We start from the raw sequence: 13,953 nt of genomic DNA on the forward strand, positions 1-13,953 counted from the left end.
GTGTGGCTACATCTGGAGTACTGCATACAGTTTTGGTCACCGTATCTTAAGAAGGATATTGTAGAACTGGAAAAGGTGCAGAAGAGGGCAACCAAGATGATCAGGGGCCTGGAGCACCTTCCTTATAAGGCTAGTATACAGCATCTGAAGCTCGTTACTTTGGCAAAGAGGCAGACATGATTAGGGTGTGATAAGGGGAGACATGGTTGAGGTGTATAAAATTATGCATGGAGTGGAGAGAGTGGACAGAGACAAATTTTTCTCCCTCTCTCACAACACTAGAATTAGAGGTCATCCCATGAAACTGAAGGCTGGGAAATTTATGACCAAGAAGAGGACGTTCTTTTTTACACAGCACATAATCTATGGAATCCCTTGCCATGGAGGACAGGTCTATCAATGGCCACTAGTCTGAGGGCTATAGGCCACCTCCAGCCTCAGAGGCACAATACCTCTCAATACCAGTTGCACGGGAGCAGCAGCAGGAGAGTGGGCATGCCCTCACCTTTTGCCTGTGGGCTCCCCAGAGGCATCTGGTGGGCCACTGTATGAAACAATGCTGGACTAGATTGGTCTTGGACCTGATCCAGCAGGGCTGTTCTTATGTAGAAATCTGTGTGTGTGGTTGGGCCTGCATGATTTTCTCAGATGCCTGAGCAGCCCTAGGCCCAGAAACTCGAGACAACAGTAGATGATTTGCTAACTTAAAAAAAATAAATCTAAATTTTATGCAGTGGGCTTTTCCAGTGAATTGCAGGCAATAAATGAGTTGTTAGAAGAGGACTGGTGTGTGCTGCTGTTCTCATATATCTACGTATGTCCTACAAGACCAAGAAGAGAGATGGGGGTGGGGGAAAGATAACAGAGTTGCCATTTTGTAAACAATATAGCCATACAAGTAGCCACCTAATGACACAGCAGGAAAGTAGCTTGCCTAGGGAGCAAGAGGTTGCCAGTTCAAATCCCCACTGGTGTGTTCCCCAGACTATGGGAAACACCTATATCAGGCAGCAGCAATATAGGAAGGTGCTGAAAGGCATCATCTTATACTGTGCAGGAGATGGCAATGGTAAACCCATCCTGTATTCTACCAAAGACAACCACAGGGCTCTGTGGTCGCCAGGAGTCAACACCGACATGGCACAACTTTATAGCCATACAAAAGGTCTGGATGGGACTGGCCTATGTAATACTGGAACAGGCTCCTGAAGTGGAATAGTAGTGCATGGCATAAGGGTTGTGTGACTGAGGGGCACTGGAAGAACCTGTGTGGGGTTTCAATTCACATGGACAGGTTGTGTTGGGTAGAATTGCATGTGGTTCCTGCCATTTGCTGAAGATATTTTGCTTAAGGAATCACAAAACTCAGCTAAAGGTAGACATAGACATTCATATTCCTATCCATACTTTTATTTTAAAAAAATATTGCACATTCACAATAATAAGGCTTATAAAACCCACTGGAAATCTTTACAACACAGAAAACAAAAAGTAGAGTCTCACACACACACACACGTTTCAATCCAAGGCTTTGCACAACATGTGGAATGCAAGATGTGCTGTTGCCCCCATACAGAAATGATTCATACAGAAAGGATTTTGCCTTTCAGTAGATATTGATGTTCATCCATCAAAGACTGGAGAGACTGAGTTGTCAGAGAGAGAAAATGAGTAAACTCTAGGTGAGCCAAAAGTGTTTTGGAACTAAAGCATCAAGAGTGGATTGAGCCCTAAGAATAAAGTCTAGATCTTTGGGAGAAAAGGTTAAGCAAAAAGAGCATTTTTCAGACCAGAAATATCTCTCACCAGGAAGTATTATGGCATGTGCAATAGACTCCTGCAGAGGAAGAGCAGAAAGCCCTACCTTAGCAGCCCCAAAGAAAAGAGAAATGCCTACCACCACCTCTTTGAAGCATTCAGTGTCGTAAGGGGGTGGGGGGAGAGAAGGGAGCTCAAATAGGATTTGTATCATGCCAATTTCTTATCAACTAATGAGGCAAGGAGGTTTGCAGCACCAGTCCCTGAAGATCCCAACTTCAGGAGGTATATCATAACATAACAGAATGTTAGAGTTGGGAGGGATCTTGGAAGTCTTCTTGTCCAGCTCTCTGCTTAGTGCAGTTCTTGTGCTTCTGCATGAGTGCAGGAACTCTGCTCCAGCTACCCTATCTTTACCCCAACAATGCTTTATCAAATGGGATGAACAATTAGAATATGAATGCCATTGTCAGTTTGGACTGGGATTGTAAACATTAACCAGTGGAAATTGCCAATTTTTATAACCATCTCATTTTGCTTCTGGTCACTCAGTGAATCTGCAAGTGTGATTTATCCAGGTCAAACCAGGCTATGATCATCATCAGCCCTCCAGGATCACAAAAGATGCTCTCTCCAGATCTTCCCAGGCACATGCATGAAAGTTCTCAGACCTCAAGGGAAGACCATACTGGCTGATAAGCTGTACAATGATCCTAGCTCAAACTGGCAATTGCAGATAATCATATTGTTTCTCTTTACTGCTCATCTCATTACATAAAGCATTGTTGGGTGTAACTAGACAGCTGGTTGGCAGCACAAGCCCTATTTACATGGGTGATCTTCTATGAGGCAACGTGAGGTGGTCAGCTCAAGGAGCAGCCTATTGAGACACTGGTGGGATACACACACACTCCACCGTTAGAGTACCTCTTTGCTGAGTGATGGCATAGCCACTGCTCAGCAGAGACATTCTCCTTCTTCTTGTCACCACCACCATTGCCACCACCACCACTGCACCCTCCTCCACTTCCTCCCTTGTTACAGACTGGTTATGAAAAGGGGCAGAAAACAGAAGGAGAAATGAGACAAGGCAGTAGAGTACTGAAGATGTCCTCTTCTACTTCCTCCCCCTTTTCATAACCAGCGATGTATGTGGGAGGAACTAGAGGAGCCATGGCAGTGGCCATCACCACTATACAGGAGGAGAAGGTGAGCATTTGTTTGCATGTGCACAAAATCAAGCAGTGGTGACAGCTATTGCTATTGCTGTCACCACTGCTTGGAAAAAATGGGGAGGTGGGCAAGGGGACAGCATTTGGCACTCTGCTTCAGGCACACAGTGGTCTCGAGCCACCACTGCCTATCTATTTACACTCAAAACGTACTACTTTTATACCATGTTAACTGCCATAGCCTCGATTAGAGATCCCTAGTTTCCCACAGGGGGAATGGCTGTTAACATCAGTTTAAGTCAGGGCTGCACAATTTTGGCCTCCAGCTGCTGTTGGACTACAGTGCCCATCATCCCCAGCCACAGTGGCCAGTAGTCAGGGATAATGGGAGGTGGAGGGCCAGAAGTTATGCAGCCCACTTTAAGTCAACGGTTCAGACTCAAGCTGCCTTTTGATTCCTTCACTGAGTGTGGATGGGGAAAAAACTATTAATACACAGTATTCTCTTTCTCCATCCAGTGGAATGCATTGATACACACACTGACACACATGTTGCCAGTATATTACAGTATTTCACATTTCTGAACCCGTTAACAAAATGTACCCTGTTGACAATGCTGATAATGTATACAGTAGAACTCCAGTTAGCCAGAGCTAAATTAGGTGAAATTCTGGTTATACACATTCATTCTGATTTAATAAATATTTTGAGATTTTTTCCCCTTGGCTATTCAGATACAATGAGCATACTGTACACTTTTCTTCTTAAGTATCAAGTTTTAGTTGCTTTGGTCGCTATTCTTACATTCCATTGTCTCCAGCCTTGGTGACAAATTCTCCTATCAAGAAATTGCCACATGCTTTCTTCTAATAATAAAATAATTTATTACAAAAATACAAGGAAAACTAGTATGCTTTCACTTTCTTAATACCACATGTCTCTTTCTGTATTCAGACTTCTTAAAAAAAGAGAGAGAAACTACCACCCGCTTCAAGGAAAGTTAAGTTAAAATCCTCGTGTGACTTAAAATAACCACAGTGCCTTTCAAAGACAACAGGGTACATCCTGAGATCTTTAAAGGCATGAAAGTGTGACATGGAAAGCAGAACACAGGCATCTGATCAGAAAACTGTTTGAGAAGCCACCAGGGCTAGCCTGAGACATTTTATCCCTCACCCAAAGTTGCTGCCCTGCAAAATATAGGAGGTCAGTGAAGAGGGCATGATCTTACATCTTAGATCGTACATGGTGGCTACTTCATTGACCCGAAACATTTTGTTGCCCAACGGACTGCTTAGGTTGCTTCTGCAGTTGGGCCAGGCCTTTAAAAAAGACACAAGTATCCCCCTTCCTACATTACATTGCCACACATTTAACAGTTACAAAAACTGTTATAAGAAACGGCCTGCAGGCTTTCATTGGAGAATGGGAATAATGACTGAATGTATCAAGTAACAATGCCCCTCGTACCTTTAACATCACAATTTTCAAGTAATACTTAGTAACAGGTATTCGACACGTCTGATAAATATTCTGGCAGCGACAGAAGCATACACAGAGCTACATGCCTGTTCTCTCCAGGGCTCAGTTCTCCCAAATCTTCTCTAGAAGGCAAAATTAATCCTTAAAGGTGACAGGCATAATCCACTCAGGGTCATTGCACCTTCTTTTTCTCTTTGGTTTTCCACTGCCTACCACCACAATGCCTTTACAGTCATAATGCTTCCACAGTAACATCTCTTAAAATATCTATTTATCCTAAATAGTTTTTTCTGGCTCATATGTACACAGGAGGGTAATTTTTTACATAAAAATAAATATTTACAAGCAAAATGCCAAAAGAATAAATAAGCCCTGGTAAACCCCACCCCTTGTATCGGTATCCTCATTTCTTGAGGATGAAGAGTATTCTCAATGGATGGGGGAAATAGAGTAAAATGGCTTTTTTGCATTTAAATTAATTACCAGTGTTTTACATACCCTTGGCGACATCCACGCAGTTTAAAAAAAAATCACTCTATCAAGAGTAAGCTCAAAATGACAATTAGCTCACTTACAGAAAAGTCATTTGCTTCAAAACCGTACATGATCAATTCACACATGAACAGGTTAGCCCCATGTAACGATTCAAAGTGAACTGAGTTTTTTTTAAAAAGGAAAAGAAATCAGCAACATTTCTCGGTCTTCGTAGGTATGTAGCAGGGAAAGGGGTAAGATGAGTAGGACGAGGTTAGCTTTGCCACAGGACCTTCCAGCGCTGGAAACGGGTATGCTCTTCCTGCATCAAACTCGCTTAAGGGCTTTGCAAAAGTCCTAGCAGATACAAGGAAGGCCAAGGGAAAATGAAGACGTAGCAGCAATTAAAAAGGTCTCTCTGTGCAAGGAATACCCCCAAGGATGAGCAAGAGTCACAAATGGAGCAGGTTAAATATTTGCAGCAACATCCTTAACAGGCTGTATGCTAGTCAGTTCCACCGAGTTCTTTTCCACAGTTGGTAAGGCCAATCCATCCTCTCTTCGCCTTTCAAAGCCACTGGAAATGTCTTCAAATGTCCGACCTTTTGTTTCCGGGACTTTAAAGAAGGTGAAGATGAAGAAGAAGATGAGGAAGAAAACGAAGATAAGGAAAACATACTGCTTAAGCCCTTGCTGCAAGGAAGAGAAGGAAAAGGTTACACTTCAGCAAAGCAACAGACCAAAAAGTAAGACAATGGCAACCTTCTCCAAGAGTTAGAAGCATTGTGCATAGAAGGCCGGGTGCTTAAGAACATAAGAACAGCCCTGCCGGATCAGGCCCAAGGCCCATCTAGTCCAGCATCCTGTTTCGCACAGTGGCCCACCAGATGCTACTGGAAGCCTACAGCAGGAGTTGAGGGCATGCCCTCTCTCCTGCTTATTCCCCTGCAACTGGTACTCAGAGGCATCCTGCCTTTGAGGCTGGAGGTGGCCTATAGCCCTCAGACTATTATCCAAACCCCTCTCAAAGCCATCCAGGTTGTTGGCTGTCACCATATCTTATGGTAGATAATTCCACAAGTTGGTTATGTGTTGTGTGAAAAAGTACCTCCGTTTGTTGGTCCTAAATTTCCTGGCAATCAATTTCATGGGACGACTCCTAGTTCTAGTGTTATGTGAGAGGGAGAAGAATTTCTCTCTATCCACTTTCTCCACACCATGCATGATTTTATAGACCTCTATCATGTCTCCCCACAGTTGTCTTTTTTCTAAACTAAAAAGCCCCAGGTGCTGTAGCCTTGCCTCATAAGAAAGGTGCTCTAGGCCCCTGATCGTCTTTGTTGCCCTCTTCTGCACCTTTTCCAGTTCTACAATGTCCTTCTCACAGTACACCCCCCGCCCCACACACACACCTCATGCCATGAAGTGGCTACACCAGGCATGTTGCAACGTGTCCTGTCACAGAAGGCCTTCTCTTTGGGGCATCCCAACACCTTATACCGGGGAAGACGTTTGAAGGACAGTGGCCTGTGCTGAGTCATAAGGAAAAGCAAAGAGTCCTGCCCTAAGTCCACCTGTGCATGGCTGCCTCTCTGAGTGGCAGCCCAGCTTCCTCCCCCCCCCTCCGCCACTCTCCATCTTGCCATTCATGCAGTATGTACAGCCTGATTGTCAGCTCATGCATGTCGTTCATATGCTCCTCTAAAAATCATAAGAAAAGCTTTAAGGAAGCTTTGGTTTCCCCAGTGTCTTTTGCCATGGAATGAACTAACGGCAGTCAATATCCTCCTTCGAATCTCTCCTCAAATCCCACCTTCCCCATAAAGTCATCTCCTCCAACATTCCCAGTGTTACCAAAGTCTAAGTCCATGTACGTGCGCTTGGTCACACGCCTCCCTTGTCGTTACCCTTGCTTATCCCATTCCATCCCACATCTTGCTTTCTCTCCAGGTTTCAGTGTTAACCATTAGTTTCTTGGCAACTCTATCACATCCCCTCCCACTAGGACTTGGAAATGCCCTCAAGCCAGCTGTCTCTGAGAAACTCTATGTAGCTGCAGCAGGCAAAGTCACCACTGGCAAGGAAGGAGGAGGGCCATCAAGCCCCTTTCTGTGAGGAGTGATCATCCAGGCAGTCCTTGTTTTACATTGTAACTAAGATCAAGTACATGAGCATGAAATAACTACATATCCTTCCTCTCCCCATTTATCCTTGCTTCCCCTTCCTTCCCCTTCCTCTGCTGTCTCACTTGTATCAGTTTATGATTGTGATCCCACGGGGATGGGGACCTGTTTTCTCATTACTTGCAAAGTGTCGTGCATGTGAATGGTGCTATACCAATAATACATATTATTACAATATTGGCTGACATACTGTGCAACATTCCATCTGCCTTTTTGCAAAACGTGTGCACAGTTACACAAGAGTGTTCTTGCACAAGGGGGCAACATTGTCTAAACACAAGTGTGTGAAGGGGGAGCCATTATTTCCAATGGCCATCTATTGCACAGCTGTGTTTGTGCCATTTCATGCACTTACACAAGAGCACTATTGCGAAGCCATGCGCACTTTCTGTTTAAAGGCAGGATGTCGTGCAGCATGTCAGCCATTATTCTTATGAGGACAGGGATCCCACTTTTCATTTGGCCTCAGCTGCAAACTGTCCCAGAAGTAGATAGTGCAGTACAGCTTAAGAAAGTCCCTGCCAATAGGAAACATTCTAAACTCTTACCACTGCATAGGGAAAGAGCATGGCCACCAGGAAATTGGATGTCCAGTTTGAGCAACCGGCCACTGCCACCGCTGCAGGACGAGGGCCCTGGCTGAAGAGCTCAGATACGATGAACCATGGGATCGGGCCAGGGCCAATTTCAAAGAGGGCCACAAAGGCAAGGGTAGCAATGATGCTGATGTAGTTCATCCAGCTCACAGCATCCTATACAAAGAGACAAGAGAATTAGCTACATCTAGCATGTTAGCAAAGAGGAGCACAGATCTAATATGCCTTAATTTTTGCAAACTCTGTCTGTCTGTCTGTCTGTCTGTTTGTCTGTCTGTCTCTCTCTCATATTCATCATTACTTTTATTCCCATTTTACAGAAAGGGACCCAAAGCGAAGATAACTGAAGTCCATGTTCCATGACTCTGCAACACTTTGACCCTTTCCTGCCTCAAGCCACTGGACACCACCAATGCACAGTTCAGATGTGCAGTAATTTTTGCCACAAAATCCCACCCATGTAAAAAAAAAATTACGTGGCAAAAGGCACATGCAAAACAGATACTAAGCCAATACTGCTCACAGTAATAATTTCTGGCTGTGTTTTTCCAGTCAGCACAATCATAGAAATGGTTGCCGGTCATATATATTTGTGTACAATCCAGTTCATATGGATGTTTTTCCATACAATGCCCTACATGAAGATAGGGTTGGCAACCACTTTGAGTGGTTCCAAGGACAAGGTTCTTTGAGTGAGAATTCAAGGACAGTGCTACAATCACAAAAAAGGGGCTTGGATAATTTTACACAAATGCAGTGTAGTTGCTGAATCACTTTTAATATAAGCTCTTTAATATAAGATCCATATACAAATGTACAATCCAGCCTATCAAGGCTTTGATCAACTCCAGTTATAACCTGTCTTTACAATGGCAGACTTCCTAATAGGGCCTGCACGCTTCTAACAAAAGATTGCCCACCATTCAGAAATGGGGGGGGGGGGGCTAGTGCTGTGCACGTGCTTTTGTTAGCCTGTCAGCCAGTAATGTTGCAATAATTTACAAAGTCCCCAAATTTTGCGGGGACAGCTGGTTCCCCCTGGAAACTACAAGTGTTTCCCAGAATTCTCAGCAACCACATAATGAATTCTGGGGCACATGCTCATTCAGGGATACCCTCTCCTTGCCTTGAATAAGATGGCAAAGAATCTTGAAACAGCACTGCCAAAAAGGATTGCATTGAGAACATTAGCAGCTGGTGCAAATATGAATTGGCCCTGGTTGGCTCTTTTCTTAGGAAAACGATCTATCTCCTGAGCTCTGATAAATCAGCTGTGATTCTATTATACATTAAGGCTATACTAACAATCATGTGGGTGTGGGTGGAACCTACATCTCCTCCAGACAATCCTTGCAGGTTCTCTTCAGCATGCTGCCACACACCCACATGATCCGCGCTGCATGGAGCAGTGCAGATCTCTGGAGGCTGGGGCTCATTGTCCTGGCTTCCAGGAATCCCACAATGCACTACGTGACGTTGGGCTCCGCCCAGGAGTTGGGCACTCTAGGTGCCTGACTCTGTGTATGCTTGTGCTAGAGGTGTGCACGGAACCGGCTGTCCAGTTCAAGTCTGAACGGGACCCGGACCGGGCCAGTTCAGTCCAGCACCACCTCAACCCTCCCCCCCCATTTGGTTTGGTCTGCGGTGGGGGTTCACGGATTTTGTAAAAAAACTTTTTAAAAAAAAAATTACTTACCACCTCCAGGGGACTTTCTCTATGTGGAAGGGGGGTCCACGGGGGTTCCCCCTCCCCCCAGCCAGCCTCTTTGCCACCCTAACCAGCTGTTCAGACAGCTCTGTTTGGGCCTTCCCCCTCCAGCACGGTGGCCATTATAGAGGCTGCCACACCAATGCAATGGGCCTCTGCATGTCTTGGGACCCCTGCGGACCCCACCACCACCTAGGGGAAGTCCCCCAGAGGGGGTAAGTAATTTTTTAAAAGGGGGGAGAAAAAAATGGTCCAAAGTCAGTCTAAACAGGGGCTGGTTCTACGTCAAACCAGTTCGACGTCGAACATGTTTGACGTCGAACCTGTTCACACATCCCTAGCTTGCGCTATGTGCAGCCCAAGCATACACACAACCCCGGCACCAGGGCACTTATCCCTGGCTAAAGGCCAGGGTTAAAAGTAGGATAAGACTGGGCGGCTCAAGGGTGTAGTGTGTAATGATGTCATCCCCCTTGATTCAAGATGGCGGACATGTGAACATTTGAGGAGCAAGTGGGAACTGATTTGGGCCAAATTTGGTATAGTTGTAGGGAAACATAGGGACATCTCATTGCATAGTTCGTGATGATGTCATCCACCCCAATTCAAGACGGTGCATGCATGAATGTTCGAGGCACAAGTAGGCTAACTTGTGAACCGCCTAACTGATTTGGACCAAATTTAGTCCAGTTGTAAGGATAGTGAAAGGAAAATAGGCAGATTAGTTCTTACTAAAATAACTTCTTTTTAATGCCAAAGGTCCCAATACCTTCTTCACTACTATATCATTTCTCCTTAATAGATGAACCTCTCATTATACTTGTATGAACAAATTGTTTTGATCCTAATGCACTACTGGTAAAATTGACTCTGCTGATGCCCAAAGCAGCAGGAATGGTAACACTTTACCTTCAATACCAAGGCAACAGTCATGAGGGCTCCACAGATTGCCATCCCTCCTAAGCCAATTAAATGGAGTGTCCTCCGACCTGCACGCTCCACAAGGAAAAGCTGAACAATGAGAAGAAAAACAAAATGTTGTTTTGGGCAGCAACATCCAAAAGACTAAGTGCCACATTTTGCCTTTGTGGCAGCATTTCACTGCCTCCACTGCTACTGAGTGCTGGATTTGTCTTCCTCACTCAGGTGACTTCTGGGCCAGTACTACCCAGAAGACACTAGAGTGAGGGAGTGAAGAACTGCTTCCCATTCCTGCCTCACTCTGACTTGGCTTCATCTGAATGAAAAGAAGAAGGAGAAGGAGAAGGAGGAGGAGGAGGAGGAGGAGGAGGGCGGCTTCCTGTCTGGAAAGGAAGTAATGGGAAGAACTTTGAAAAACACGATGCCCAGCAGAAGCGTGGAGAATGACTGAAAATGTAACTACAGCAATAAAAGGGTGAGAAAGGGTGGTGCAGTTTTGGGACACCTTCCTCCCCAGCCATGCACTTCAGTCCAAAAGGTTCCTTTGAAAAAATTTGGCTCAGTGGTAAAACAAATTAATAACACACTATCCAATGTTACTTACTGATACAACTGTAAAGATGGTATTGACCACGCCAGCACCAATGGTAGCATACACGGGCTGCTTCACTCCAGCATCTTTGAAGATTCCAGTGGAATAATAGAACACCTAGAGTCAGAGAGAAGAATTATAACCACTGTTTTGTAATAGAGACGAAATAGCATTCAGTCAGTTTGTTTGAACAGTCAATCATTATAAGAATATTAAAGAAATAGGCACTCTTCAGACCCAAAGGCAAACTATGGGCCCACAGACTCGCCGTTTGCCTCCACCACCACCACCCCGCATACTCCCAGAAGATTAGTCCGGGGAGCTGTCAAAGGAGCACAGGACTGGCTGCATGGGCTTCCTCCAACCCTGGAAGGACAGCCCACGCCTGAAAATGGGAAGGAAGCCTGTGGGAGAAGCTTCCTCCCTTGCCTCCGGTTGGTGAAGAATCCCAATCCAGACATAATGGAGGAAGGAATGGACCCTCAGTTGGGTGAGTGGAACGAGCTACAAACTGAGGGTTCATTTCTAGGTTTGGGGTCAAAATCGGAACAGCAGTGGGGTCCATGGTTCCAATCATTCAGATATAATGCAGGGTGAATCAGATGTGAGTTCGCCTCCAGTTTGGCATTATGTCTGAAGGGGGTCATAGTATTAAACTTGAGTAATGTTAAACAGTGTGGTGTCATGGGCTGGGTGTTGGACTTAACTGGGGGAACTCAGTTCAAATCTCTATTCAATAATGAAGCTACTGGGTAGCCTTGGGCCAATCACCATCTCTCAGCCTAACCTACCACACAGAGGTAGTGAGAGTGAGGTAGTGTTGTGAGAAGAGAATGAGGGACAGAGACTATATTCACCACTCTGAGCTCCCTGGAGATTGAAATATAGGGACTAACTACCCATTAGCTCAGTAACAGCTTTGGCAATAGTGCATCTCACTTTGCTCCGGAAAGCTATGGGCAAGCCACCCACTGCTTGCATCTGCTTTGGCCTGGAGATAAGCCAAACCACTTCCTAGTTTGGGGGGAAAGAGCTCAGTTTATTTATGAGCCAAAGCTGAAACCTCATACTCCTCCCCAACTTGGGTAGTTACTGGTTGAGCCAGCAGAAGGGAGAGGGGGGGAGAGAGGTCTCTCCCTCTCTCTGGTGTCTGGCAAAAGGCCCCAGTAGCTTTTGGGAAACATAGTTTTTCTAAGGAGGGAAACTCTATTTCACAAGGGCCACAAAGGCTTTTGTCCAGAGGCGTATCTAGGGAAAATAGTGCCTAGGGCAAGCACTGAAATTGCGCCCCCTGTCCAAACATCTGACACCCATCTTTCAGATAACATTACCACAATATCAGCTGAAAAATACAAGTCAAGGTCGTTAATCTTTTAATCTTTCAAAAACTATTTAGCAGTGGACGTAGCCAGACCAAAAAATGCTGGGAAATTACAAATTTCAGTATGCTGGGGCTCATGAAATACCCAAATACTATGTGGAGGTGTACTTGGAAAACTAAACAGAAGTGCCTGTCTAATTCTCTACTATGCATTGTAGCATCACTATTACAAAGTTTTAAAAATAAATGGAGAATGTGACTTTTCCCAGATACTCTGAAAATAATTAAAGGATATGCAGAGTAAACTGTGTCACTGCTTGGAATATATTCTAGTATTTCAGAAAGACAGTTAAAATGAGAGAAAGAGAGCAAGAAACTCCCAGTGGACCTTAATACTAAGGATTTCACACCAATTCAAAGACAAACTCACCATTAATAGTCATATTATTAAGACATCACATTTAACTCACTTATCACCAGAAGCAAAATAAGAGCAAATGAATACAATCCTAGCTCATAAGCTTCAGCTCAGTATTTACAAGCCCTGATTCTCTGTACATAGTGCCAAACTAAATATGTGTACAGTGACTTATATTATATTTTTAAAAATTTTAATTTTTTTTACCTGTAGCCCCTTTGGGGGCTTCCAAAAGGCTGGGGGGGTATCTGCAAAGGTTCCTCCTCCCCCTGCTGGCCTCTAGGACCTCGCAGGGACCATTTGAGCCTGTGTGGTAGCCATTTTTAAAAATACATTTTGTTTTTTTTTTAATGGCCACTGAAAACAAAATGGCCACCGAGCATGCTCAAATGGCCTCTGCGAGGCCTGGCATGACCTAGGGCCTCACAGAGGCCATTTGAGATGCATGGTAGCCATTTTGTTTTTGGCAGCCATTCTTTAAAAAATGGCACCCCCCACTTCAAGTGGCTACTGGGGCACGTGCCCTGCCTGCCCTACCCTAGATATGCCCCTGCTTTTGTCCTGGTGCACTATGCCAAAAACCAGAGAGAGGAGCGAGAAAGCAGGACCTTCCTCCTTCCTTCTCTTTGTAGCCCAAGTGCTGCTGCTCCTTCTATCATGGCTTCCAGGGAAGTAAAGCAAAGTGTGCCATCGAGTCAGTGTTGACTCCTGGTGACCACAGAGCCCTGTGGTTGTCTTTGGTAGAATACAGGAGGGGTTTACCATTGCCTCCTTCCGCGCAGTATAAGATGATGCCTTTCAGCATCTTCCTATATCACTGCTGCTGCCCAATATCAGTGTTTCCCATAGTCTGGGAAGTAGGTAGAGTTTAAATGGTTGAGGCTTAGAGGCAGGGGCGTAACGATAGGGGGGCAGGCAGGGCACGTGCCCTGGGCGCCACCCCAGCGGGTCACGTGGGGGCGCCAAAAAGTGGCTTCCCCCCGCCCCCCCTGGATCGCCCGCTGAACGTGGCGCGCGCCTGCGCAGTTGGGAAGCGACGCCGGGCCAGGAGGCAGGCTCGGCGTCACTCTGCCTGCACTCCATCCTTGGCGGGCGATCCGCCGCCGCTGCTCGGGCAGCGCTACAGCCCATTGCCGCCACGCCAGCCACCAGCCACCGTCGCACTCGCGGGCCGCGGGTGACCCGCCACCGCCTGACACCGCCAAATCCCCACCGCATGCCCGCCACCACACTCGGCGGGCGACCCGCCGCCACACGCCACCGCCGAATCGCCGCCACCGCCAGCGATCTGCCGCCTGGGGGGCGCCGCCACGCCCTCACAGGTATG

General features: G+C 45.8%; 1 protein-coding gene across 2 annotated transcripts in view; it reads right to left on the reverse strand.

The window, feature by feature from the left end:
- Nucleotides 1-1,392: 1,392 nt before the first annotated feature.
- LOC128327157 (solute carrier family 2, facilitated glucose transporter member 3-like) overlaps nt 1,393-13,953 on the reverse strand; it is a 31,167-nt gene continuing 18,606 nt past the window's right edge. For both annotated transcript variants that reach the window (XM_053255500.1, XM_053255499.1), the window contains 4 exons: nt 10,900-11,004; nt 10,284-10,385; nt 7,619-7,822; nt 1,393-5,580 (listed from right to left, as the gene is read on the reverse strand). In XM_053255500.1, the coding sequence (XP_053111475.1) occupies nt 5,356-5,580; nt 7,619-7,822; nt 10,284-10,385; nt 10,900-11,004 (636 nt within the window). In that variant the 3' untranslated portion in view covers nt 1,393-5,355. The remainder of the gene's footprint in view (nt 5,581-7,618; nt 7,823-10,283; nt 10,386-10,899; nt 11,005-13,953) is intronic.

Source organism: Hemicordylus capensis, chromosome 5 (assembly GCF_027244095.1).
Source record: "Hemicordylus capensis ecotype Gifberg chromosome 5, rHemCap1.1.pri, whole genome shotgun sequence".
Taxonomy (NCBI): domain Eukaryota; kingdom Metazoa; phylum Chordata; class Lepidosauria; order Squamata; family Cordylidae; genus Hemicordylus; species Hemicordylus capensis.